Genomic DNA, 12,049 nt, shown 5'->3' with positions numbered 1-12,049 from the left:
AAGGTATGTGCACTTCTTGATATCTTCTGAAATATCATTTAAATATAGCAGAGGGTCCATGAGCTGAGAACACCACAAATGAATGGGATGTGAAAACATTTGATCCCACTTACTTTTAGCAATCTTTAATCACCTTCCAATTGAAAGTAAATTGCAATCTCATTGATTTTAAGTCAACGGCTTCAGTGTTAAAGTCCCCAAACATATTAGATGTCAGCTACATGATAGTTCAACTGACAGCTAACTCCCATGACTCAACCAAGCATCCTGTGTTCTCTATGATAGCGCCACTGCCAGATTCCTCTACCTGTCCCAGATAACAAAAGGATCAGCTGTTGGAAATCAGACAAGATGGATCCTTTTCCCCCACTTCATCATCTGTCAGGAGAGAGCTGATAGGCTCCCATATACATTAGAATTTCACATCCAAGCCCTTACAACCTCCTGCCACCTCCAATTAAAAATATTTCCTGAATCCGTCCCTTCCTCAACACTGAATCTACGAAAATGTTGGTGCTTGCCCTAATCATCTTCCACCTCAACTACTGTAATATCCTTCTCTGTAGCCTCTGCTGATGGACTAATCCACCTCTTTCCTCACAACTCCTCCCCTCTGTTGATCCCTTAGATGGCTCCCAACTCCCCAGCATATTTAGTTGAAACTACTAATATTGACCTACAAAGCTGTCCAGAATCTGCCTCTGAACTATCTCCAGATATCTTCCCAACAAATAATCTCCAGTCCTCCATGCTCATACATTCCTCGCCCAATAGTGTAGAAGTCTTCTCTCGAGTATCCACGTCCTCTGGAATTCTGTGCCCCAACATGTCCGATTATCCACCACATTTGGAATTTTCAAATGGAACTGGAAAACTCTTCTTTTCAAGAAAGCTTCAAGCCTGCAAAGACCTCGCTGCCATTTCACTACCATCGGAGCTGCTGCAACCCCCCAACCTACTATCTCCTTCCCCATTATATTCTAGACTGTAAGCCCACAAAGGCAGGGCACTCTCCCTTCTGTACCAGTCTGCATTGTTAGTTTGTTCATTGTGTATTTTGTATGAAACCCCTTTTTACATGTACAGCTCCACTGACACTGACTCAACAGTGCTCTAAAAAAAGATGAAAAAGTCAAACAGGACTACTACTTCTATTGATAGCGGACATAGATGGATATCACAAAAAGTTAAAAATTTAAAGTAAAACGGCATAATGTACATTTTGGAAAATTAATAAAGAACAGAATTATAAAGATGGACTCTTCATTTAGCTCATTGACTTCTCTCATCACCCATTTAGATATTTCTAAAAAATACCACAGATGACCTTAGAAGATGCACATAACCTTTAGGGCACAACTTGAGAATCTTTTTAATATGGCTGTTAGAGAGTATAAAGGGAGGGGTCCTATGGTTTACACATAGGCTTTGTGAAGTCTACCTGGTGATACTAATAAAACATTTGTAGATGTAAAAATGAACATAACATATATATGTTTGAACATTTTACTATTCCATTGTCTGATATCCTACTCCAGAATAATTGTACTTTATATTTGTAATAATCAAAATGGGAATAACAAGTTCACATATATTTTACTATACTTTTTGTGCAAAATTTGGGATTTTTTTGAAAAGTTATTTTTCGGACCTTTTAAAGGACATTTAAAAGAGACAAGTATTTTTTCTCACAAGTATGCAGCTTTTCCTTCTTCTAATTCTTTACTTTTTCCGCTGGAGCCACTTTTCTTTCCGCAGATCCGTCTGGTTATACACATAAGCAATCCACATTGTCTCATAAAGAAGCAACTGACATCCGTCACAACGAGAATTAGAAGGAGGGCGGCTATAGCCAAACCGATGACTGCTCCAATTCCAAGGCCACTGAAAAGGGTATCTAAGGGGAAAAAAAGAACATATTATCCCTTAGCTCATCTTTATTTATAGGTTAATTATCATTATCATGATTTATGAAAATGTAGATAGAATTAAATATTTCAATGTCAGAAATAAATGATTGAATTTTACAGTACTTTATTATATATTGACTTTCAAAGAAGGGAACAGATCATAATAAAAATCACTGGTTAGATTCTGTTTTCTCCATTATTATGGCTTATGTCTGTTATGAGACTATCCCAACTGTGCAACATAGAAACATTTCCAGTTACCAGCAAATTCTAGTGGACCCCTTTGACTTTATGGATTTGCTTAAAAAGCAGCACTCCCATCAAAAAAGGTATCCTCTTAATATATTGAAGTCATCATATTATATAGCACTGTGTACTTATAATTGCTCATTTTGTCTTTCTACCCAGTAAATTCTTCTCTTTTCCATTAGGTCTATGACATCACATTATTAAAAAATAGACTAGCTTAATCCTTCTAAATGCTATGTAGAAACAAGAAGTCTCTTTTCCCTGCATGTGTTATCATTAGAACCACAATTCTACATCACTGCAAAGTCCCTGGCAGGGGGAGGAGCAGAGCAGCAGGGTGAGGAGTTGAAGCGGTAAATGACTTTCTGTTTCTACATAGAGCTTAGATGGATTCAGCTAGTCAGTTTTTAATCACGTGATGTCATAGACCTAATGGAAAAGAGAATTAACTGGGTAAAAAGACAAAATGAGCAATTGTAACTACACAGTCTATGTAATATGATGACAGCAATATATTAAGATGATAAAAACTTTGATGGGAGGAGTGCTTCTTTAAGAACACTGGAAAGCCTGATGGACAATAAGAATATATGTGTGAATTGAATCTTATCTGGTAAGTGGCTGAAAACTAAAACTGTCAATGATGTGGTACTGCATCTGTATGACCAGCTTATCACAGAGTATAAGTTGAAAAAAAATCAGGATTTTAATCTCTTTCTAGGGTCTCTGATTTTGTCAACACTGGCCCTTGAAAAATGGCATTGGAACCTTTCTCTATTGTTCCCTTTCGTATTGGGTCCATATTGTATGTCTGATTCTTATCTGGGATACTATATAATTCAAAGCTGAAGTTCAAATTTCTACCAACAGGTTATACTTATGGCCACAAGAAGAAGAGAGAGGAGAGCTTAGTTATGTGCTCTGAATGATCTATTCTTCTTAGTAAAAGAGTGGGACAGAAACGTGTGAAGGTGGAGAGAAACTAGACGGTACTCAACACATCAAGGAAGCAGGTGATGCCCCAAGCACAATATTTACAATGAGGTCAAACTGGGGCAATATGTCTTTATTTGGAACCTGTTTTGATTTGCACAACTGGTTCAGCCAAATGTTAAGGAGACAAAAATTGTAGTAGTGTAGTGTGAAATGTGCTACAAAGCCAATGAAGCTCCACAGGATCCGTAGGACATTCCGTGCTATTACAGCATACAGGAATCCTGTTTAGCTGTTCATGTCTTTGAAGCCCACATGGCCCTTTTTCTAAGTGTATCAGCCCTACTTTGTGTACAGCATCTCTTTTTTGATTTATTATGCTTCATTAATCTTTTTCCTTGAATGGGAAAAGTTTCTAGCGTAGAATCTACAGTAGTTTGGCAAAAATTTAAAGATAATGTCCCTTGAAGTAGTCTCGAAAAACATAATATATCCTGTTGTGTGATAGGGATTTGTGGCTGATAATGAGGACTGTGTGGAAGACTCACATTGCTGCTTCTCTTTAAAATATTATTTTTATTTTTATTTTTAACACGGGCAACTGACGACTTCTGTGATTGACTGCTGGTTGAGTATGTATCAATGTTCTGCAGTGCAAGTGCCATGCTGAGAAACCAAGCTGCTAAGCTCATTGTATTTTAGTAATATTTTTAATCACTTAAATAAGCACGTTTCTTAACTGTTTTTTTTCTTTAACTCAAACGACTAATATATTTATTTGCCACTCATTTTTTTCTGTATTAGATATGCAATTGCATAGATTTTCTGCTAACTTAGGGATTTATCACTGAGTGATATGGGCTAATAGTCTTTAATTTTCATTGGCTGCTTACAAACCACTATGGTCCACTTACCAACAACCTTGGCTATAATACAGTACATCTGATTTGGAGTAATAAATTGCATTTCCATAGACATCACTTGTTCATATTTTTTACAAGGTCAATTTATAGCTGATTTGCATGTAAGATGTTAAAGAGCAAGAGAAGATGATCACATATACAGTCTTATGTGAAATGTTTCTGTATAACTATTATCTATTTGTAAGAGGAGGTGGTCCTATACTTGATTAATGTTATTTGTATGGCTAGGTATGCATGTAGGACAGCCCACAGGACTCATAAGCAGAGTAACTGCAAGTGTTGAACAACAATGATTAAAATACAAATTGAATGGAAACTTTTCCAACAAAACTATGTATTTGCTCATCTCTTTCTGCCTCTAATATGCTGTTTACCTACACACCCCATGCACAATGTTCAACATTTACTGTACATATTAAAGTTTCTATAAGTATTTATAGCAAAATATGTATCAAAAATAAAAAAGGTTGTGATACTAGTGGAGCTCGGCTTGAACCCAATGGCCGAGGCAGCATGAGCGGGGAAAAGCAAGTGGTAGTGGAATTTCGTGTAAGTAGTACTAGGAATAGTTGGAACCATTGGAGTTGGAGAGGTGTAGGAATGGTTTGGGTAAGACAGATTTCAGAAGCTGCAGACTGGAACTAGACTAAATGCTAGACACAATCCTCAAGCATTGAGTAAGAGTTCCATGTGGCTTAAAATAGGCCCAAACAGGAAACAAGATGGCTTCCACAGGTTCAACATTGGCCATCTAAGTAAAAGGCTATTGTAGAAACACAATAGAAGTCTTTACTGTACGGAGTGGAATTGCAGCATAATTTATCAAAGTGAATAATAGCAGGCATTAGTGGTCATTCCCCTGAAGGATAACAGAATGCTGACCTAAATTGTCTCACTAAGATTACTTCTTTAATATGCCTTTTAAAACAAATAGATGACCACAGCCAAAATATATGCTCAAATGTTAATTCAATTCAGCTCATGACCTGGAGTTTTCTGACTATAACAACTCCAGTCTAGATGACCTATTTGGGCGTTTGGAATTTACAGAGGGAGTTCCTCACACCGCATTGCTCTAATAAGTCAGAGTGGTGAGTGCCAAATATTACCAGCTGCCATTCTAGTCGACCTTGCCTTTCCATGTATTACATGGACGGCCATCTAATTTAATAGCCAACATTGTATTAATGATGTTATACTAATCATCGCGTTGTGGCTAAATGCAAAAGGGTTTATGGCTATTCGCAATTTTCCTAGGTAATAGCTGATCAGCGTCAGATTCAAAGGCTTAAACCTACAGTTATTCACTGAATCCCTATCCAAATTTAATTCAAGGGGTTGTGCAAGATCCACACTTAGCACTAGAAATTAGCAATTTTTTTAAATTCCCAGCTTTACTGAAGTTTTCCAAAAAATGTAACTTTGTGGCAAATCAATTTGCCACAAATCGAAAAGTACTGCAAAGCCTTCAACTGCCCTGAAAACATGTGTATGGGTAAATGGATGGTTACTAGTACTAACCAATAGAATGCTCCCAATACATTAACCTTTTTCACTTCAGTGGCGTCACACACTTTCTGTTAAATTTTCAATGTTTTATGGATTTCTTCCTCTGTCTTTATGGCTAAACTGTGAGTTGTGACGCCCTCTCAAAACTCACATTCAGCACAAAGTGGCTGCTGGGTTCCTCACCTCTGCTTTTATATAGGTCAAGAAAATCCCTCCTGATTGACTGTGTTACATTATGGGATATGATAGCTGCTAGGCTTGGGAAAGTGTATATGGTCACACTCAATGTCATGTGAGCATTCTCTGGCAGAAACAATCATCTGAAATGTGCAGGAAAGCGAATCACATTTTTATTCCAATTCACTGGGTTTAACGAATTCTTAAAAATTCATCACAAATTTGATTTGCAACAAATCTGTTTCCTGCTTAGCACCTATCCACCTATTTACTAAGACCCCAACGATCATAAGAACAGGAGAGTGGTACCCTAATCTGAGTGGAGAGGTTGTTGCACACCAGTGTTGCTGCTCCACTCATAGTCAATAGCACTAAAATAGATAGCCGTGTACGGGAGTAGTGTTGAGCCACCCCCATAGTGTTCGGGTTTGGTTCGGTTCGTCGAACACCGGGATGTTCGAGGAACTGTTCGTCGAACTGTTCGTCGAACACCTTAGAACACCGTTTAACACCGTTAAAACCAATGGCAGGCAAACAACAACACATAGAAAACACCTTCAAAGGTGTCCAAAAGCTGACAAACTGCTCAGAAGACACTCTCTTTAAAAAAGCCGGCCGGCAAATTCAGCAGCGGCATACACCGGTACCCGACAATTTAGACAAGAAGGAATAGAGCATCACACATAGATTAGATAGATAGAAACATGTCAGTCACACATATAAGAAGCACAGTGACAGTGTAGGTTACTGCACTTGTCATTTAGTGTAAAGGATTTATTAAAAAAAATATTAGTGTTTTCATGCACCGTCTCTTTAAAAAAGCCAGCCGGCAATTCAGCAGCGGTACCCGACAATTTAGAACAGAAAGAATAGAGCTTCACACATAGATTAGATAGATAGAAACATGTCAGTCACATATATAATAAGTACAGTGAAAGTGTTGCTTACTGTACTTGTCATTTAGTGTAAAGGATTTATTTAAAAAAATAATAGTGTTTTCATGCACTGTCTCTTTAAAAAAGTCGGCCGGCAATTCAGCATCTGTACTCGACAATTTAGAACAGAAAGAAGAGAGAATCACACATAGATTAGATAGATAGAAACATGTCAGTCAGATATATAATAAGTACAGTGATAGTGTTGGTTACTGTACTTGTCATTTAGTGTTAAAATAACGGATTTATTAAAAAAAAAATTAGCGTGGGGTTCCCCGTAATTTTAGTCTCTAGCGGAGGTTAAGCAGATGGCTGGGGCAGATGTTTGAAGCCTGGGAAGGGGGTAATATCCACGGAGCTTCCCAGGCTACTAATATCAGCCCCCAGCTGAATACCTGGCCTTTACTAGCTATTAAAATGAGGGACCCCAAAAAAATGACGTGGGGTCCCCCCTTATTTTAATAGCTAGCAAAGGCTAGGCAGACAGCTGGTGGCTGATATTAATAGCCCAGGAAGGGTGCCATGAATATTGGCCCCCTCCCAGGCTAGAAACACCAGCCGTCAGCCGCCCCAGAAATGGCGCATCCATAGGATGCTTGCGCTCTGCAGTGCCTCTGAAGGATGACAAGCTGATGGCAGCGCTCAGCTGTGATCCAGCCTGTCATCTCAATGCCATCCCAGCGTGGGAGAACTCTCCTGCTCAAGCGCTGAGCGCTGAGAATTTTCCCACGCTGTCAGTGATGTGTATGAGGTGAGTCGAGTTCATTGGTCATGAGCTCACCTCATGCACGTCACTGACAGCGTGGGGAAATTCTCCTGCACTCACCGCATGCACAGGAGAATTTTCCCACGCTGTCAGTCACGTGCATGAGGTGAGCTGAGTTCATTGGACATGACCTCGGCTCATCTGGATGCCGTCACAGCCAGACACTGAGGAGCACAAGCATGCCTGCGCTTCTCAGTCTCTGCGGCATAGCAAGCTGGATGGCAGCGTTCTGCTGCGGTCCAGCCTGTCATGTGAATGTAGCAGAGCTGAAGCTGTCGTGGGAGCCATGGAAAGGTAAGGATGATGTTGCTTTATTATTTTACTTTTATTGCAGGAGATCGTTGGCTTCAGCTGGAATGGGCGTGATGGTAAGTATAGTTTAATTTAGAACAATAAAGAATTGTGTCTTAATTTCAATTAAAGGACTTTATTCTGGGTGTTTTATTTTTTAACTTTGACTATGGGGTTAGTAATGGGGGTGTCTCATAGACGCCTCTCCATTACTAACCTGGGCTTGATGTCAGCTGGCATTATAAGGTGACATCAACCCCAGGCCAATTACCCCACTGGTACCGCTACAGGGCAGTGGGAAGAGCGAGGCTAAGTGCCAGAATTGGCGCATCCTATGGATGCGCCATTTCTGGGGTGGCTAAGGGCTGGTGTTTCTAGCCTGGGAGGGGGCCAATATTCATGGCACCCTTCCTGGGCTATTAATATCAGCCCCCAGCTGTCTGCCTAGCCTTTGCTAGCTATTAAAACAGGGGGGACCCCACATCATTTGTTGCGGGGTACCCCATTTTAATGGCTAGTAAAGGCTAGGTATTCAGCTGGGGGCTGATATTAGTAGCCTGGGAAGCTCCGTGGGTATTACCCCCTTCCCAGGCTTCAAACATCTGCCCCAACCGTCTGCTTAACCTCCGCTAGAGACTAAAATTACGGGGAACCCCACGCCAATTTTTTTTTTAATAAATCCTTTATTTTAACCCTAAATGACAAGTACAGTAATCAACACTATCACTGTACTTCTTATATATGTGACTGACATGTTTCTATCTATCTAATCTATTTGTGATGCTCTATTCTTTCTGTTATAAATTGTCGGGTACCGATGCTGAATTGCCGGCCGGCTTTTTTAAAATGAGTGTCTTTTGAGCAATTTGTCAGCTTTTGGACACCTTTGATGGTGTTTTCTATGTGTTTCAATGTGCTTTTGTTTGCCTGCCATTGGTTTTAACGGTGTTCGACGGTGTTCCAAGGTGTTCGACGAACAGTTCCACGAACATCCCAGTGTTCGACGAACCGAACCCGAACACTACGGGGGTGGCTCAACACTACTAGCTACATCTCCTAAGTGGTACATGCAAATTTCTTTAGCTCTGCAAGAGAGTTAATTTGCATCCTAAAAATGAAAAATTGTGTTCTAAAGTTAATACTTAAAATATACAGTGTCGGTACATTCATCGGTCACAGAACTATAAAGGCAATAAAATCACACTGACTCTGAACTACTATATGGTTTTACACAAAACAGAGAACATACTATTACTCCACAGCACAATATACAATATACAGCACAATATTTGCTACTAGTAAGCTCGAAACAAGTCATTTAGTGCTAAAGCGCAACTTAATTTTCTATTTTGTTTTCCCGTTGGTATCAATTCCCAGCTCTCTGCTGGGATCAGCCAGTGACAACTCGGAAAAAAGTAAAAATGACTTTACATTTCGAGGTTAATAGCAAAATACAGGGGAGACATATAGTCACTTAAGTCTATAATAATGTAGAACTACAATTTGGTCTCAATTTTACACTGTACGGCTAAATGTCCATTACAATAAGTTCCTGAAAACCCTTTTTCTGTAAATTGAATATTTTTTTTTTTAGCCTTTTTAATAGTAAAAAAGAAAATTGAAATTTATGAATGTGGAGAAGAAGTGGCTTTGGTGAGAGCTTCTCTGTGAAATCTAATTAACTCATTAAGATGCATTATTTCAAGGAATCAAAATGTGCATGCTGACAAGAGCTACATAAAAAGAAAAAATATGACGATGGGGGAGTAGAGACTCTACATATACAGTACAGACCAAAAGTTTGGACACATCTTCTCATTTGAAGATTTTTCTGCATTTTCTTGACTATGAAAATTGTACATTCACACTGAAGGCATCAAAACTATAAATTAACACATGTGGAATTATATACTTAACAAAAAAATGTGAAACAACTGAAAATATGTCTTATATTCTAGGTTCTTCAAAGTAGTCACCTTTTGCTTTGATGACTGCTTTGCACACTCTTGGCATTCTCTTGATGAGCTTCAAGAGGTAGTCACCAGAAATGGCTTTCACTTCACAGGTGTACCCTGTCAGGTTTAATAAGTGGGATTTCTTGCCTTATAAATAGGGTTGGGACCATCAGTTGTGTTGTGTAGAAGTCTGGTGGAAACACAGCTGATAGTCCTACTAAATAGACTGTTATAATTTGTATTATGGCAAGAAAAAAGAATCTAAGTAAAGAAAAACGAGTGGCCATCATTTCTTTAAGAAATGAAGGTCAGTCAGTCTGAAAAATTGGGAAAACTTTGAAAGTGTCCCCAAGTGAAGTTGCAAAAACCATCAAGCGCTACAAAGAAACTGGCTCACATGAGGACCGCCCCAGGAAAGGAAGACCAAGAGTCACCTCTGCTTCTGAGGCTAAGTTTATCCGAGTCACCAGCCTCAGAAATCGCAGGTTAACAGCAGCTCAGATTAGAGACCAGGTCAATGCCACACAGAGATCTAGCAGCAGACACATCTCTTCAACAACTGTTAAGAGGAGACTTTGTGCAGCAGGCCTTCACGGTAAAATAACTGCTAGGAAACCACTGCTAAGGACAGGCAACAAGCAGAAGAGACTTGTTTGGGCTAAAGAACACAAGGAATGGACATTAGACCAGTGGAAATCTGTGCTTTGGTCTGATGAGTCCAAATTTGAGATGTTTGGTTCCAACCACAGTGTCTTTGGGCGACGCAGAAAAGGTGAATGGATGGACTCTACATGCCTGGTTCCTACCGTGAAGCATGGAAGAGGAAGTATGATGGTGTGGGGGTGCTTTACTGGTGACACTGTTGGGGATTTATTCAAAATTGAAGGCATACTGCGGTTTGCGTTTAGTTGGACCATCATTTATTTTTCTACAGGACAATGACCCCAAACACACCTCCAGGCTGTGTAAGGGCTATTTGACCAAGGAGGAGAGTGATGGGGTGCTACGCCAGATGACAGTCACCAGACTTGAACCCAATCAAGATGGTTTGGGGTGAGCTGGACCGCAGAGTGTAGGCAAAAGGGCCAACAAGTGCTAAGCATCTCTGGGAACTCCTTCAAGATTGTTGGAAGACCATTTCCGGTGACTACCTCTTGAAGCTCATCAAGAGAATGCCAAGAGTGTGCAAAGCAGTCATCAAAACAAAAGGTGGCTACTTTGAAGAACCTAGAATATAAGACATATTTTCAGTTGTTTCACACTTTTTTGTTAACTATATAATTCCACATGTGTTAATTCATAGTTTTGATGCCTTCAGTGTGAATGTACAATTTTTATAGTCATGAAAATACAGAAACATCTTTAAATGAGAAGGTGTGTCCAAACTTTTGGTCTGTACTGTATCTACAGTATAACATTTCATGTATGTATGTATACATTTCCTGTAGTGCATACATAATATGAAAGTAGAGCTGAATTTATTATTTAGAAGGAAAGTATTGTCTTAAATAAACATATGGGCCCCAATTTGTGCCTATTTTCTGCCTAGTTTTGTGTGTTTTGCTCTTTTTTTATTGTTTGCACCCAAATCATTCTCTTTGCACCTTTTTTGAAGTATTCGCCCGCCTGTGAGGTTTTTTTCCCGCTTTGTGGGTGGAGCTTAACAATTCCAGGTGTTCTAGCTTGATTCATCAATTATTCATCAAATATTTAAAAAGTTGCAAAATGTGGTGAAATTTAATTCTAGTCTTTTGTTGGTTATTTTGCCAAAACTTTTAGTGCAATTTTTGCGACTTTTGATGCCTAAAGTCTCAAAAAGCAGTTTGCGACAGAAATAAAGCCCATTATTTCCTTTCGCCAAATTCATGAACAATATGCACCAATTTGAATAATTTGGTGCCAAAAACATAAAACTAATACCACAAAATAAAAGGGAGAGTGACTTAAAAAACCCCGCAAATGATGATTTGGGGCCATTGTTTACAACAGAATTGACCCTCCTTTTTCAGCTCCTAAAACTAGGTCCACAGAGCTCTTAGAATCATAGAATCATAGAATGTTAGAGTTGGAGGGGACCTCCAGGGTCATACTGTCCAACCCCCTACTCAATCCAGGATTCACTAAACCATCTCAGACAGATGTCTGTCCAGCCTTTGTTTGAAGACTTCAATTGAAGAAGAACTCACCACCTCTCGTGGCCGACTGTTCCAGTCATTCATCACCCTCACTGTCAAAAAGTTTTTTCTAATATCTAATATGTATCTTCTACCAATAAGTTTCATCACATTGCTTTTAGTCTCATAGCTTGATGGATTCCCTTTATTTATACTAATGTCACCTTTTTACTGAAACTTATTCCTCCTGCCACAACTTTTTTTAACCGGTTTGAATTATTAATCAT

At 39.2% G+C, this 12,049-nt stretch overlaps 1 protein-coding gene across 2 annotated transcripts in view; it reads right to left on the bottom strand.

The window, feature by feature from the left end:
* Positions 1-12,049, bottom strand: part of NCAM2 (neural cell adhesion molecule 2) — a 578,411-nt gene that overhangs the window by 57,981 nt on the left and 508,381 nt on the right. For both annotated transcript variants that reach the window (XM_073668266.1, XM_073668267.1), the window contains exon 16: positions 1,693-1,897. In XM_073668266.1, the coding sequence (XP_073524367.1) occupies positions 1,693-1,897 (205 nt within the window). The remainder of the gene's footprint in view (positions 1-1,692; positions 1,898-12,049) is intronic.

This window comes from Phyllobates terribilis, unplaced genomic scaffold, assembly GCF_046119375.1.
Source record: "Phyllobates terribilis strain yellow unplaced genomic scaffold, ASM4611937v1 Scaffold_2__4_contigs__length_985480577, whole genome shotgun sequence".
In the NCBI taxonomy this organism is placed as follows: Eukaryota; Metazoa; Chordata; class Amphibia; order Anura; family Dendrobatidae; genus Phyllobates; species Phyllobates terribilis.
Note: the sequence above shows the minus strand (reverse complement) of the source record. Positions and strands in the feature narration are given on the sequence as shown.